At 37.6% G+C, this 18,002-nt stretch overlaps 1 protein-coding gene across 1 annotated transcript in view; it reads left to right on the forward strand.

Annotated features, from left to right (window-relative positions):
• LOC126475314 (enolase-like) overlaps window positions 1-18,002 on the forward strand; it is a 116,135-nt gene that overhangs the window by 62,485 nt on the left and 35,648 nt on the right. Inside the window, exon 5 of the mRNA XM_050103092.1 lies at window positions 6,659-7,079. Coding sequence (XP_049959049.1) covers window positions 6,659-7,079 — 421 coding nt within the window. The remainder of the gene's footprint in view (window positions 1-6,658; window positions 7,080-18,002) is intronic.

The raw sequence follows: 18,002 nt of genomic DNA on the forward strand, positions 1-18,002 counted from the left end.
GTTAACTTTTGGCCAACAAAGCCTTTGTCAAAGATAGCAGCATACACACTCAGACACACACTCATGCAAACGCAACTCACACACACCTGATCACAGTCTTTGGCAGCTAGACTGGCTCCAGCTGCCAGCCTGTCATATGTGTGTAAGTTATGTTTGTTTGTATATAGGTGTGTATGCTGTCTATTTTTGATAAAAGCCTTGTTGGGTGAAAGCTAACTTTCCAATAGTCTTTTTGTTGTGCCTTTCTGTGACTCAGCATCTCTGCTACATGGTGAGTAGTATCTGTCCTTTTTGTTATATTGTTTCATATTCACTGATATAAAAAAGTACCGTATGTGCAAATGGCACACATTGACAACACTGCAAATTGCTCCACTTCGACTACTCAGCACAGTGAACAAGGAAAGTGTACATGCAATACACTAGAGGTTACTACGCTCACATTGCCAGAGTATACTGCACTGCCATTGGCTACAGAAGGAACATACACACCCCCGTGTTAGATTCCGACAGTTTTCACCATACTTTACAGCTTTCAGTTTAATTCACCATGTTCATCATTTTTTGCTTTTTTCTGGATGATCACAAAGGAAAGAGCTCTCAAAAGTGTGTGTTTTGACATATAATTTGTAGTTGTAGCACGTCAGAAAATAGCTCAATTATCTTGTACCCAGATACCAACTACAGTTTTTTGCCAAGTTTTACTTGCTGTTAAACATTTGTGATTTTTAAGAACTCATGAAATTCATTACCTAAAATTATTGTTTAAACATTGTGTTATACATTTAATTTCCTTCACTTTTACAGATTTTGTACAATGTAATGGTGAGGATTACAGTTTTCAATCATATGTGTCAATTACATATGCTTTTGCCCGTATTTTTGGGGTTATAACATTTTCCTTGATTCTGAATTTTCCATGTTTTTGCATTTTTTAAGTCTGGATCACACAAAAACATGAAATAGTTGTCTCACTGTAACAATCTTGTATTACAGTAAATTGTAATTTTCATAAATTGTAATTTTCCAAATTATGCTCATCTAAAAGTAAGTATAGCATGCAAAGTCTCACATAGTCTATGCTCAAGGGAGAAAATGTAATTTTCAGTTCATGTTAGCTGTCACTATGTACGAGGGTTGGAACTTTAATAGTAGCAAATATTTATTTACAACTTACACAAAGAAGACACATGTTTCAAAGTTTCACAGCATTGTGTATAACTCCTTACCAGCAATGTGGAAGTCGTAGGACACATTTAGCAGTGCCAGATGTGTTGATACATCAAGTGGAGCAGTCTACTTCCTGACGAATCTCTGTAACAGTTCTGAAATGAATTCCATAAAGTGGTTCCTTCATTTCAGGAATCAAGCCCCACCGATCAACCAAAGCAGTTGCAAGTTAGTACCACACGAGACCTGGCATTGTCCTACAAAATGATGGGCGGATCCTACAGAAAGTGTCACTGGTTCTTTCTCTAAGCTGTTCATTTTTGGAACACAGCATGCAATACACCACAGTCTCAGGACTTAAGCTCTTGTGCTTACAACTTGATTCCTAAGATGAAGGAAGCACTTCTTTGCATTCGTTTCAGAACTGTCACAGAGATTTGGGAAGTAAACGTCTCCTCTCGAACTATCAACACAACTGGCACTGCTAAAGCTATCCTACGAGTTCCACATCACTGACAACTGGTTATACACAATTCTGGTGAATACTCTGAAGGACAGTAAAAGTTTGAAACATTTATCTATTTTGTATAAGTTGTTAAAAAATATTTGCCACTATTAAAGTTCCAAAGTTCCAACGTTCGTAAATATCATGTAAGTGGTCTGTGTTCTGTGACCAAGATGTAACCATCTATGGGACAATATGAAGGATAACATTCATAAGTATCATGTAGTTTTCATTTAGCTAGTGCCAAACTGTTAAAATGTGAAAGCATTATGTCCGTCAACATTGTGTAAAGGAATATATTAGTCTGCCACCTGTGAAGTTTGTAGATTTTTGTTAATCAGTGTAAGTGACTGATTATGTCAAATATTGAGACTCCTGAAAGTTTCAAAGCTGTTCACCAACAAGGGAACATTTGGTGGCAATAAATATTAAGAGACTGAAAATCAGTTGCTGTAGTGTTGCGTAGTTTCTTTTACAAACATCCGTCAATCCTATATAGCAGGAGAATGGCTCAACATAACAGTTTGTGGCTTGTGTTGCCCTTGGAGTCTTTTGTGATGGCATGCTTCAAGAAAATCATTTTGGTTTACAAGCCCTCTTCACTTTGAGAAAAATACTCAAGCTTTTGACAGCTGACTCCGCCACCATCATCAGGAGTCAAAATCACTGACTGTTGGTGCTGGGTCAGTGTTATGCTTACATAGATGCAATAGCAGTGTTTAGAACCTTCCAGAGAGGACTAAAGTTACATATGCACAGAAGGCAAGTAGGGCAGCTCATAGCAGCTGCATCCTGCCATGGAACCGAGTGATGTCATGTGGCGTGAGGGGCTGGTGAAACTTTTGAAACTGCTGCTCCCATTCCCTACAAGTACCAGGCCACCATCTGTGCTTTGATTGATGTCCAAAGCCTGACAAATGCCTTACTAAGTGTGTACTACTGACCTCTGTTAAAATTATTGCTGTTTACTCTAATTTCAGACCTTCCTTTTATATCTGAATCCCAATTTGATGATGTTAGAGCCAAAACTGTCATCTTTTCAAATTGTTTTTTATGTTCGTTTTGTAGGCATTTGTTGAGCCACATCTGAATTCTCTAGTTCCCTTTGCCTAATATGTCATGGGTGCTCTGCACAGAAATCAGCAAGTGGAAAATTTTGTGCTAAATGCTACCACATTTGCAGAGGGCACCAGACACTATACATGCCAGGAACTCAAAGACTTATGTTGTCTTTAACGGAGCAGAACATATCTCATGGGCTTGGAGGCAGGCTGGTACACTGGTCCCAGTCCACATCATTTCTGCATGCATACTATTTTGCTAATCACTGCTCCACAGCATGGAAGGAATGCAACAGCTTAGCATCCTTCACTGATTCACAAGGTGTCTTTCATCGGTGGCACTTGAAGCTTTTGCAGTTTTTCCTTGCCGAATCCGAAGCTAACAAACTGGGAAGATCTTATTCAGTGTTATGGAACCATCGAAGACAGAGTTCTAGGTATGCAAGCTTACATGTGGTGGCCATTGTCTGAAGAACTGTTATTTATGTGCACTCCATAATCTCAGTAAAACAGACAAATGACCAGAAGATTATTCAAGTAGCAGACATTATGCAAAGTGAGTGTTTACAGTGAAGTTGAAAGTTAATGAACAGTTGCTAAAAATAGTTGAAGGAATTGAAATTCAAGACCTACCAGAGAAGAATTTCAGCAGATAAGCTTGAGAGGTACCGGCCAATGGAAAGCTAAGGATATCATCACCGTACTTGAATGACAAACCAGTGAACTGATAAAGCAGTCTGCAACTGTTGGTGAGTACATGGACTTGTTGGTAACAAAATTACAGGTACTTAAAACACACTCATTTATATCCAAGTGTGAATCAAAATCACTGAAAAAATTGAAAATCTAACCCTGGAAAAAGCAATTCTGTTAATGGACTTTGCTGAAAACTACAGTTTTGTAATTCAGAATGAAATTCAGATTTACCACTGGACAAAAAGCAGCTGTACAATCCATCCTGTGTGTGCTTATGTGGTAAATGAAGAAAGTAACTCATTAATAGTGAACCATTGCTTTATAAGTGCTGATATGCAACATGATGTAGGATTTGTAAATGCTGTGCAGAAAGAAATGGTTAAGTGGCTGGCAGCCCATTACACACAAGTGAAAAAAGTGCATTATTTGACTGATGGATGTGCTGCTCAATATAAGAATAGAAAAAGCTTGAAAAATATGTGTCAGCACAAATATGATTATTTTATTGATGCTGAGCATTCCTTTTTTGCTACTAGCTACGGTAAATCTGTGTGTGATGGTTTGGGAGGAACTATAAAACGTGTTGAGAAGGGCTAGTCTTTAACTAGCAAATGATGCACAAATAACGACTGCATCTGACCCCATACCCCTCCATGATGAATGACTGAGGATGACATGACAGTTAGTTGACTATCACATGGGCTTCATGGCCTGATTGTGTGGTTCCCTTTTTTCTGTTTTTGTACTGTCATTTTTATTATTATTAATGAATTCACTTGTGGGTAACTTAGGCACAACCCGCCCCCCTCCCCCCCCCCCCCCCCCCCCCAATATTCTTTCCGGTATTCACGTATATTAAAACAGTGTGCATAGTCTACCTGCTGTAAGAATACCCACTATCACAAAGTATTTTATAAGGGCTGAGTTTGTGGGTTGATGTCATCCTTCATAGGACTTGGAATATGTCAAATTTTTGATAAAGATTTGGAGGTGATCTTTATTGCTTTGACTTTGATGGTTTATCTTTACCATCACTTAAGCACTCAAGAGGAGGGATGTGCTTCTTGGTGATATTTTTATCTTGTATATCCTTTCTTAGATAGTATGGGAAATGTAAATTAACAAAGGTGGAACTAATGGTCTTCCTATTACAAAACCATCACAGAACACTTAAATAAGATGACAGCGCATGAAATGTATGCTGTTTAAGTAATATAAATCAAAATTACATCTATTATCTTCATTAAATAGGATGGGCTGCAGTTGAGTATTGTGTGTGACTCAGCAATTGTGAAGTCAAAAAGGGCAGAACAATTATATAGTGAATACATTGCCTTATATGAAAATTTAATAGGCGCCACTAATAGCATGACCAGTATAACTGCATAAGATCAGTACTGTGAACCCTGTAGCAGTTAGTAGCTAGCAGCTAACAAGAACCACTGCATAAAAAAGGGGATACGTCTGATGTCAACAACTACCACCAAATCTCTCTTCTGACTGCCTTATCCAAAATTCTTGAAAAAGTAATGTATTGCAGAGTAGCTTCACACCTTTGTAAAAATAAAAGTTTTAACAAAATGTCAGTTTGGTTTCCAGAAGGGTTTTTCAACGGAAAATGCTATATATACTTTCACTAATGAAGTATTAAATGTTCTGAGTAACTGGAAGTCACCCATTGGGATTTTTTGTGATCTATCAAAGGCTTTTGATTGTGTAAATCGTGGAATACTTCTAGATAAGTTCAAGTACTGTGGTATGAATGGGACAGTGCTCAAATGGTTTAAATTGTACCGAACTGGAAGAGTGCAGAAACTTGAAATAAGCAGTTCACATAATATGCAAAAAACTGGTGACTTCTCAAACTGGGGAACAATCAAGAATGGGGTGCCGCAAGGTTCGGTCTTGGGTCCTCTGCTGTTCTTAATATATGTTAATGACTTGCCATTCTATATTCATGAAAATGCAAAGCTGGTACTTTTTGCCAATGATACAAGTATAGCTATCACACCCAACAGACAAGAATTAACTGGTGAAATTGTAAATGATGTTTTTCAGAAAATCATTAAGTGGCTCTCTGCAAATGGGCTCTCACTAAACTTTGACAAAACACAGTATATACTGTTCCACACAGTAAATGGAATGATACCATTAATAAATATAAACTTCGATCAGAAATCGGTAGCTAAGCTAGAATATTCAAAATTTCTAAGTGTATGCATTGATGAGGGGTTGAACTGGAAAAAACACACAGAGGATATGCTGAAACGTTTGAGTTCAGCTACTTATGCTATTAGGGTCATTGCAAATTTTGGTGATATACATCTCAGTAAATTAGCTTACCATGCCTATTTTCATTCTCTGCTTTCGTATGGCATCATATTCTGGGGTAACTCATCACTGAGTAAAAGAGTGTTCATTGCACAAAAGCGTGTAATCAGAATAACTGCTGGAGCTCATCCACGATCATCCTGCAGACACTTATTTAAAGAGCTAGAGATCTTCACTGTTGCCGCACAATATATATATATATATATATATATTCCCTTATGAAATTTGTTATTAACAATCTGAACGAATTCAAAAGTAACAGCAGTGTACATGGCTACAACACTAGGAGAAAGGATGATCTTCACTACTCAAGGTTAAATCTAACTTTGGCTCAGAAGGGGTTAAATTATGCTTCCACAAAAGCCTTTGGTCACTTACCTAATTGCATCAAAAGTCTGACATATAGCCATATAGCATTTAAAAGAATTTCTTAATGGCAACTCCTTCTACTTATTAGATGAATTTTTGGATATATTAAGTGGGTAATTTCCCCCCTCCCCCCGCCCCCCCCCCCCCACAAAAAAAAAAAAAAAAAAAAAAAAAAAAATTAAAAATATTAAGTGTCATGTAATATTTTATGTAATGTAATATCTTGTATAGACACCTTTTATTAACCTGACACATTCCACATCATTACGAAGTGTCGTATTCATGATCTATGGAACAAGTACTAATCTAATCTAATCTAATCTAAGTGCCTGGGGAGTACTTCTCCAAAAATCACAGACTTTGAACCACTTGATGTGGCTTGAAGCACAAAAAGACTCTATTCCATAATATATCCTCAAGCTTATGTATTTTTACATTACTGTTTGCTGTTGATGGATTACTGATGTGTGTATTCGTATAGACACCTCGCAATAACATTCTGATGTATATTTTTTTAATCTTCTAGGGAGGGCATGTATGATCTTGATTTTAAAAATCCAAACTCAGACAGGGGCCAGTGGGCCAGTATGGATAAACTAGCAGATATATATTCTGATTTCATTAGAGAGTACCCATTAGTGTCTATTGAAGATCCATTTGATCAAGATCACTTTGATGCTTGGACCACCTTTACATCACAAGTAAATATTCAGATTGTTGGAGATGATCTCACTGTTACCAATCCAAAACGTATTGCACTAGCAGCAGAGAAGAAAGCCTGCAACTGTTTGTTGTTAAAAGTGAATCAGATTGGTACTGTGACAGAGAGCATCCGAGCCCATCTCTTGGCAAAATCGAATGGCTGGGGTACAATGGTGTCTCATCGATCTGGAGAAACAGAAGACTTTTTCATAGCTGATCTTGTTGTAGGACTTGGAACTGGACAGGTATGATAAATTCTCACAATTTCTATTTTTTTTAAATCAGTTAAATAGAGGAGGTAAATAAACAGAGTATTGGAGATATAAAGTATGAATCACAAGAAACACTGTGACCCAGATTGAAATTCACAGCTGTTGAATGCTGAGAATATTGTTATGCTCTGCGAAATTTTACAATAGTTGTTGACATATCAAGCGTGCGTAACTACAAACTCACATCTTAGTCATGTAATTGATATTTCAAGACTGAAAAGATGAATCTTCTCTCATTAAGAGTTACACACAGACACACTAGGCTATGTATACAGAGTTCAGAATTTAACAATCTGACTGTGATGAATTCTATGCTGTTAAAAACTGTCCCATTGTGATATGGAGGTTTAAAATATGGCTTGAAGGTGCCTACAACTTTCCTCTGCAGTGATACGAAAGTGTGGCACCACATGACACTCCTCAGCTGAGTGGCACTATGCCACTGCACTATCGCCTGCTGGTTGCATTCAAAGTGTGAGGGGTGCCAAAAAAATTGCCTATCCTGCCGGTGCCTAGGAATTGGTGAATGAGAGTCCTTGTTCATGCACATTTTAAGGTGCACATCTGAGGGTGTCACTAAAATGTGGGGTCTTAGAGGGACTGTTTGCTGTTTCATTGATGGGTGTGTAAGTGTGGCAGCCCCCCATACTGCCATGCACACATTATAGGTGAGTGTGAAAAAGGAGGGATGAAAAAACATGAGCACCATTTTCTGAACTAGATCACATTCAGATTTGTTTGAGTGGTTTTGAATGGTCCAGAGTGGGTCCATCCTGTATATCAGAGCTAAAATTCCAGTCATTCTATACCCCAAAGGTGTAAGATCATGTTCAGGGGGTTGCAGCCCCATGGTATCATTAGAGAAGGATTGAATATCCAACATGTCAGCAGTATCAAAGGTTCTCAAGAACACTGTTCTGTTGCACTTTATGCTCCAGCCTGTCATATTTGACAGTGATATGTTTGAAAATGAACATCCCAGAGGAGATGGTGTCACTCCTGCCCTTTATGACAACTCCCGAGGCCTTTTGGTGTTAATTTTATGTAGCAATGTGTATGATTCCTCAGCAAGACATAAGAAAACAGTGTGATTTCAATACATGCTGGACGTTGCGGTTTTGACCATCTCAGAGGTATCACGAAAAGGGGTGAAAAGTGGACAAGGGGAGATATGGTGACATTCCCATGGTGGAAACATTCACAGTGGTGTTGGGGAGAATTGTGGTAAAATGTGATTCCAATGCAACATCATAACCCACCTTAAAATTCAAATGGGCTTCTGAGCTCTAACAGCTTGCTGTTTGAAGCATCGCTGAGTCTGAGGTGACATTGGAAGACACCTCACTTCTGCATATTACAGAGGAAAGTTGTAGGCACCTTCAAGCCAAATTTCAGGCTTTAAGGTGCAATGAGAGAAGATGATAGGGTTTTAAAAAAGTGACCCTTTAATTTTGTTGTGCAGCTTATTTGTAAAATGCTTAGCTCTGTCAGTTGGCAGTTATAGTGATTAACTGCCACATAAACAACTAGGTTCAATTTCTTGCACTGTTAAGTAATTTTACTTTGGTACTGGGACTGCTATGGGCTCCATTCGGATTAGTGAGGACTACTGTGGACTCATTTGAAGGAAAAGTAACTTCTAATTTCAAATGACAGAATTAATGCTTGAGGGAAACTCAAAGCAACCCGCTTTCAGAAATGCAATTTTATGAATGTTCTCCATTTTCTTCCCTTTTTGTTTTTCCACCCCTTATGAAAGTCATGTAAGAACATTAGTTCCAACATTATTCTGTTGTTTTGCATATTATATCTTAAGTCATAATCTTGTATATGAGTTATTCCATGTCAAATCAATGTAGATGCCAACCTGACCCTCTTTGATTTTCATAAAATGCATGTGTTCATTGCACTTGACAAGAGACTGAAAACTATCAGATTACAGATTTTTAGTGCACGTAAGACAAGAGTAATGTCCACTCAAAGTTCAAAAAATGTGCAGAAAATTTGACAAACACTGCTGACAAAAATGGCTGCGACTTCTATTCTAATAAGGATAGAAGAGTGAGCCATGTAATTGTGGAAAGATCTTGAAACAAGATTTTCAGTGATATAAAACTTTGTCATAGTCGCAGATTGTACACAATTAAGGTCAGTGACCTTGTCCTTTCACCTTGAATATATCAAAACATGTCACCTTTGAAACTGACAGTAAAAATATATTTGCTTCTTGATGTTACATTGTACAACATAGAAAAATATCAAGTTGGGATATCAATGGGATTAGGAGATATAAATTAATTATTTCAGCAAAGTGTTGCATTAATGCAAAATAAATTGTATTCAGGCACCCACAGTATGACATGTAGCACTGAAGAACATGTTCATTGTTAAAAAAGTGGTGTTATAACATAGCACAGTAAATTATCCTTTAGTTGGTAACAGTGATCTCATAAGCAGATATAAAATTTTTCAACGCATTGTTGGCACACACGCATTATTAATTTGATCTGATGTTTTGACTATGCTTCAGTTATGAGTTGAATTTATTATTGTGTGGGCGTAATTGTTTCATTTCCACAATTCTGTTGTTTTACTTACTCACACATTCATATCATCTACGGGCAGATATTACTGTAAAGGGAATAGTTTGCCTCCATCTGATTGACAGATATTACTTTAAGTGAAAAACTTTCCAAATATCTCTTTAGAGGTGGCTACTAGTGGAGGGATACCTGATGTGTCACAAAAGAAACAAAAGAATGATGCTGGTGGCTTTAGAGCAGTTCAAGGAGAGCAATGAGATTATCATTCAGATTCTGAGTCAGGTGGTCAGGTGTGAATGAGTTCTCAACTCATCTGAGAATGAACAAGACAGTGTTAACTCTGTCAGAACAGCGGAAATGGTGACACCAAAACTGACATAGCTTGTCATGGGAAATTGAAGCATTGATTGGTCTGATGGTTCTATGTTCCATTTTCAAGTCTCAGTATGAAAAATTGGCATCACTTTTTGGAAATAATTGTACTGAACGTCCCATTTTTCATGCAACCATGTCTCTCAAATGATGTGAAGTTTTACTGGTGGCTCTCAGATTTGATGATGCATCTACTCGTGAACAAAGGAAAATAGATGATCCTGCAGCAGCTATGTCCAACATTTTCAACACTTTTATTTCTAACTGTAAGAAGGTACAATTCATTGAAGTTTATGATTGTATTTATGAGAGTCTAAACCCATTTAGAGTCAGATACCAATTCAAAATATATATGCCCAAGACACCTGCTAAATATGGCATTAAGGTCTTGTGTCTCCCAGATGCATACTCATCATATTTATATAATGCTTATATTTATGTGGGGAAAGATAGTGATGGAGCAACAATAACAGAAGAAGAGAAAAAGTTCCAAAAGCCAACTCAGTCCATGATTTGTCTTTCCAAATGTATGAGGCATGTTTTTTAAGTAAGGTCTGTTTGAACATAAGTACACAACAAAAGGTTATTTCAAAAAAGTAAATTTATTTTCAGAAAGTACATATTTCACTCTATTTTTTGACATAGTTGCCAAGTTTGTTCAAACATGTATCATATCTCTCAACCAATTTTAAAATACCCTCTTCATAAAATCCTGCCACCTGCTCCGATAACCAAGAGTTCACTGCCATTTTCACATCGGCCTTATCATTGTAACGGTTGCCACTGAGGTGGTGTTTGACGTGGAGGAACAAATGGTAATTGCTCAGCACAAGATCAGGACTGTAGGGTGGGTAGTCTGAAACTTCCAAGCCAAAACTTTCCCATAAACCGTGGGTCTGACCTGCAGTATGAGGTCTTGCATTGTCATGGAGAAGGACAATTCCCTTTGTCAGCATGCCACGTCTTTTGTTTTGAATCGGTGTGCATAGCTTTCTCAGGGTTTGGCAGTATGCTTCTGCATTCATAGTGGTTCATTGTTACATAAGTTGACCAACAAAACACCGTGCCTATCCCAAAACACTGACGTCATGATTTTGCACTGGGACAGAGTGTTTGGCTTTCACCTTTGCAGGCGAGTGTGTGTGTCTCCATTCCATGCCCTGTTGCTTCGATTCAGGTGTGATACGCAAAACCCATGTTTCGTCTCCAGTTACAATCTGACTCAAGAAGCTGTCACCTTCTTTGTGATAACAAGTAAAGAACTTCATCGCACACTTAAATCTTTGGTTTTTGTGGTCCTCTGTTAGGAGTTTCGGCACCTAACAGGAGCACAGTTTCCTAAACTTTAGGTGTTCAGAAACAATGTTGTAAGGCACTGATCTCGACACGTCAGGAAATTCATTTGAGAGACCTGTTATTGTGAAGCACCTGTTCTCACGAATCCTCACTCCAACTGAAGCCACCAAATCATCTGTAATCAAACAAGGGTGACCAGAGCAGTCCTCATCATGGATGTTGTCACGGCCATCTTTGAATTCTCGTACCCACTTACGCACTTTGCTTTCACTCATAACAGTGTCACCGTACACTTTACAAATCTGTCGATGAATTTCTGCAGCAGACAGGTTCCTTACTGACAAAAACTGTATCACTGAGCGAACCTCACACGCAGCGGGCGAGTTGATAGTCTTAAAAATTTTGAAAGCACAGAACGGAACTTTACAGGTTAGCTACAGAGCTGAAACTGAGCACAGTTGTTCCCGAGGCATGCCAGTACACAACGCATGCGCTCGTTGCAGTATGCACATGAACTACTAGTGTTACAACAAAACAGACCTTACTTAAAAAACACACCTCGTATATATGGAACAAACAGGAATATCACAGCAGACAATTGGTTCCCCTCCATTTAATTGTGTGTTGATGTATGTTGTAACTCGAAAATCCAACAAAAGAGAAATCCCAAAAGAGTTTCTTTCTATCCCAAAGAAAGAACTGGGCTCCAGTGTTTATGGTTTCAGTAAGGATCTTACACTATTATCTTTTCTTCCAAAAAAACCTAGGACAGTTATAATGCTTTCTTCAATGCAACACTCTGCATATGCCAATCAAAAAAGTGAGCAAACCAGAAATTATTAATTTCTATAATGCCACAAAATCTGGTTAGATGTTCTGGACATGAAGTGCAGCTAGTAATCTGCTAATCGGCAAATGAGGAGGTGACCAATGGCAATATTTTACTTTCTAATATCATTGAAGTGCAAAAATGACTATGTTATGTATTAACACAAGGGTACAATGTGAAGATTTGAGTTAATGAAGAGCATAGGAATAAATTTAATCAGAAGACATGTACAAAGAAGGCTCCAGATTCCAAAGTCACCAGATGAAATTAGGAAAACTATTTCAGATATTTTGAGTGAAGAGCAGTGAGATGGTGATTCAGTAAAAAGAGAAAGAACGAGAAGTTAGGAAAGAGAAAAAACTGTCATTACTATCCATACAAACTGAACAGAACAATGGAATACAAGTGTGTGAAATCTGATGAACCCAGTTCTTTACAGTGTTCCATGAGCATATGTGAAATATGTGCAGAGAGTTTGTAATTTTTTCTTTGCCTCCATGAGTGCATGAAATGTGATAAACCCTACTGCTTGCAGTATTCCATGAAAATTTGTAAAATATGTGCAGAAAGTTAGTAAGTTTCAAAATCCAGGATGGAATGTAACAATACTATGAGAAGGAAAGTTGCTACTCACCATACAGCGGAGATGCTGAGTCGCAGCAGATAGGCACAACAAAAAGACAGTCACAATTAAAGCTTTTGGCGATTAAGTCCTGCATGAGCAATACACACACACACACACACACACACACTCACTCACTGTGGTTTCACTTGCCTAAGACTGCAGTCATGTGTGTGTGTGTGTGTGTGTGTGTGTTGTTGACGAAGGCCTTAATGGTCGAAAGCTTTAATTGTGAGAGTCATTTCGTTGTGCCTATCTGCGACTCAGCATCTCCGCTATAAGGTAAGTTTGTAATTTTTTTCTTTACTTCAATATTTGTCAATATATCTGAAAAAATATGTCAACTTTCCAAACTATTTCATTGGAAATGTTAGTTTGTAATTTTTTGAATTTTGCAAAAGAATAATGAAGTTTATAAACACTTTCATGAGCAAAGGATATGTAATTTTTCACGCTGTCAGGCAAATTATGAGTTAAACACAATAAAAATGTTAGTATTAATATTTCATCACACTTTTAAACTGTTATTAATTTTTGATGTTCATTAAAATTTGGTAGTCTTAGACTCCCAGATAGATGTTACCATTAGCACACATTTTTTACATGTTAAGCATTTATAATATGCAAGGTCACCTTCAGTGGTGCAAAACATGATATAGCCATCCCAGCCAAACACACGCTTGGAAGGCCAGCCAAATACATGCTTGGAAGGCATGGTAAACAGATTCAGATTTACAAAAACAAATATGGCAAATGTATCATCTAGACTTACTTTGCCTCAATACTGGGAAGCAACATACAACACTGTTTGTGCATCTTTTGGTGAAAGGAAGTACATTCATCCTGTTGCTGTTCTCACATCAACCTTTGTCCTTCTTGTTCATAGTTGTCAGGTTTCTCAGGGTGTACACATGAAGGTGAAGGCCCATAAGGATAGAGGAAGCTAACTGAAACCTCATTGGTGTCTTCATTAACATTCTAAACACATCCAAGCCATCACTAACCTTCATACATGCATGCAACAAATGCTGTGATATCACTGAGGTACGAGTCTTGCTGGGCCGTAGTAAGAGATTCATTCCTGACATCTGGCAAACTGGAGAAAACTTCTGTTTTGATATTGTAATGGCCAGCATGAATAACACAATGTAAATTGTGGGTACCTATAATTGCATGAATTTGTGCAAATCACTCTTGAAGGAGATATTCTTCTTCATCATACTCACAGTTTAGTTGTAAAATGAAAGTGCAATGTTCTTGGAGCATCATTCTAACAACTGTCTATCTGTCATTATCTGACAGTAGTAGATGCACTGCATCACATGATTCTTTGCCATGTGATGTGGCACAGAAATGCCACTCTCATAGAAACTGAAATCAGCCTGATGTAAAGTTATGAAGGCACAATTCTTGTGATTCTTTTACTGGGCTGCAGCACCACCTGGGAAGTAGTATACATACTTGGGTGTTCTGTGAAAATGGCATGTCATGAAGCTAATCAAATGACACTGTAAAAGATGAACACTCACTGTGTCATGTTGAAGGCATTCTGATATTATAACAAAGGAAATTTGATCAGTTGTATAGTTTTCTGGATGTTGTTCCAATGAATGTGCCTCATCCTGTAGGACAAGTGCATAATTTTCTGCAAAATCACATACTGAAATGTATTCTTTGGCACGAAGTGTCTCTTTCAGATGCTGGAGAAATTCAGACTGTTGGGTGGCTATGAAGGAACGCAACAGAAACCTCTTTAATTTGCCTGCAAGGTTTTCCAAGGAGTCTTCCACTGATGATACACAAGTCTATAGAGTAGTTATATCTGTGCATGTCCATAGTTAATATGTTATTTCAGTAATTCCATTTTCAGCAAACAACATTCATTTTCAGCAAACAACACTTGCATGTGTGTCATGATAAAATGTGTACCTTGGCAGTTTTTGAATGTGGACATACAGCATTTTGGCTGTACAGGATTACAAATTATCTGAGCAAGACAGTGTTTCTAGGTGCTAAGTTGACATTCTACATCATGTGTCAACTCTTTTGATCTGGAACCTTCCAACACAAGCTTCGCATTTTGGTGAACACTGCAAACACACACACTATAGGGATGGGTTGCACCAGTCAAAAATAGTTCTTGGGTCACAACTGGCAGAATTTTGATAATCCTGTTTTCAGTCCTGGGTCTTCATCTTTGAATGCCTGATAGAGTTCATGCAGGTTTCTGAACACTAGTTATTTTGTTTGTGAATCCTGGAACCAGTTTCCTTGACAGAAACAAAATCCTTCTTCGCACGCAAACATCAGCTTTTATCATCTCTGTTGTAGAATTCTATGAGACCGTTCACAATTATTTCACTTAAGACTGGTTTAGGTCTTGGGTTTGGAGATTCTAAATGCCACACTCTTTGACTAATTGTTTTGCTTTTCTCACTAAATAGTTAGAGGCTCCAAATTCATTTTCAATCCTTCAAATGCTCAAACTTTTTGGAAGAAGTATCAAAATTTGGATCTTCTCATGGCTTGTGGAGCTGTTACTGAATTTCCCTTTCAATTGCTTTGTCATTTCAGATTCAACATTTGTTTCATAATCTGCATTTTTCCACACTAGGTATGTATTTACTTTGGAATACCTCAGACACGTGCTCAAACCTTTTCTGCGCATATGTTTTCTCTACCAGTCTCTTCTTTTTCACTGGACACTTGCCAAGAGATACCAAATTATCAAATTCTCTGCAGCAAACATGAGAATTTTCCCAGGTATGGAATCCATTAGGCACTTTATTACTGTATTACTATATCTTTGTCGTTTACCAGCCATGGCTGGACACACTGCATCACAAATGCAATGTTTATCAACTAACATTTATACAACACCATATACAAAATTTATATTACACATAAAAGAAAATATTTATGCAGTGCACAAAAACACACAGAACATAGAGAAAATGAAATATAACGAAACAGGAAAGTAAAACTTTGTAGCAGCAAATGAAAATACCATAAAGCAAAATGTTTACAAAACCACATAGATCACACACATAAACTTTCATTTTGGCAAAATATGTACTTTAAGTAAAACACAAAATTAAATGTGCATTTAACTGATAACATAAAAAGAAGATTAAATTTAGGCAAAATTTTATATAAAACATAACAATATTTATTATTTTGTCCATTCACTAGAACCACTGTTGGAAAACTCTTCCAAGGAATATAGTGGAAGTTGTTTCAGGTCCTGAGCAATTTTTTTCCAAAATAATTCAGGTGGCAGGGATTTCACTTCTGGAGGCAGTTGATTGTACATTTTTAGGGCGACAGTTGGAAAGCTGTCTTGTGTACTTGATAGGCAACACCTTGCCTCTTCAATGTTCCTCTTACAGCGAGTGTCATGATTATGTATTTCTTGTCTTATGCTAAAATTCCTTTGATTTTCTTTTACATAATTGAGGCAGAAAAACACATACTGGTTAAAATAGTCATTATGCCTAGCCTGGTGAAAATAGGCTAACAGTGGTCCAGTCTTCTGCTAGAGGATATGATCCTGATGGCTTTTTTTTTTTTTTTTTTTTTTTTTTTGTAATAGCAACACATCTTTGCAGCATGAGGAGCGTCCCCACAACAACAGTCCATAGCTAAAGTGGCTGTGAAAGAGTGCATGGTTGAGTATTGTGAGAAACTGGTCAGTTATTACCCTCTTCGGCTTCTTCAGGAGGTATATCACATGAGAAAGTTTGGTGCATACATATGCAGTGTGATCATTCATGGAGAGTTTGCTGTCAATCTTGAAGCCCAGTAGTCTGACAGTCTCCATGTTTTCTTGGTCTTCAATGCTGGTTAGAGTGCATATCAAATGTTGGGTTTTTTCTTCATTGATCTTCATTTTGTTTATGATGAACCATTCTTTTATTCCTTCAAACATCAAATTTGATGCACCAAGAGCTTCTACAGCTGTATGTCCTTTGGCAATAATGGTAGTGTCATCTGCAAACTGCAACATTTGACTATTACAGCTCATATCATAGACATATATGAGGAATAGGAGAGGTCCTAAGACTGATTCTTGGGGCACTCCATGTTCCAGTTTTTGTTCAAGAGAAGTTGCTCTGTGCACTGATACTACCTGCTTTCGGTTTTCCAAATACGATTGGAGTGTTGATAGGACAACACCTCCAACACCATAGCATCTTAACTTGGCAATTAGTGTTGTGTGTGAGATGCAGTCAAAGGCTTTGCTTGGAATGTCTTCTTGCAGAGTTGCTTCATTGGAGCCGATACATGTTGCTGTATCTATGGTGAATTTATGGATAATTAATCAGGTTCATGAAAGGCTGGGGAAGTCAGCCTAATTCTTGTGTTGTCCACAATGTGTGTGAAGCATGCAAAAATTTGCACTTTCAAATATTGCATTCTTGCTAATTATTCCAGATTTGCCATATTTTCTTCCTTAGTGACTCCTGTGATGTGAGAAGACAATGGTTGGCCAGCAAGATAGTAGTAGCAGATTTGAGATGATGGTCAACAGTGAATGTTCAGGAGTGAACATACAGATGATACTCACACACTCGCTGCTCTGCCACATTTATCAAGACAAAATGATTTCTACAGCCTCCACTGGTTGTACAGCTTTCTCTTCTGTCAGATGATATGCCCTCTAAAGATCAGCTCAGAAAATATCTTCTGGTGACACAGGAAGTGAGGAAATACTCAAACACATAACTGCTAACAAAATATTGGAATATAGCCCTCAATCTCTGCATCTCTAATTTCAATAATATGTCCCTTACATCTTGGTCCTGTTGATAATGGATTAAGCCATTATAAAATGCTCTGGGTTTTGTGTTACTGAGCCCAACTAACCAAAGTGATCCAAGGCAATTCCACCTTCTTTCCCTTCTCCTTTTGTCATTTAGAATCATCTGTTTGTATTGTGTTCTTTGTATTCTCTTCATTGTGATTAATCTTTACAGTTCCTATCATCTCCTTCGTGTAGTTGCTTTTAAAACTCCAGCTTCCATTTCCAAACTTTGATCCCTGATTCTTATTCATGCTTTGCCTGCAGTCTTCCCCTTTTGCTATTTCTGCCTTTCTTCTTTCAACTTCTTGAATGGTTCAAGAAATCTCTTTGTTCAAGAAAGCCAACTTACAACACTTCAATGAATCTGAATAAATTTTTCCATTACTCCAGTGGTAAACGACTTATTAATATACCTACATGGTAGGTTTTA

The sequence above is a fragment of the Schistocerca serialis genome, chromosome 4 (genome assembly GCF_023864345.2).
Source record: "Schistocerca serialis cubense isolate TAMUIC-IGC-003099 chromosome 4, iqSchSeri2.2, whole genome shotgun sequence".
In the NCBI taxonomy this organism is placed as follows: Eukaryota; Metazoa; Arthropoda; class Insecta; order Orthoptera; family Acrididae; genus Schistocerca; species Schistocerca serialis.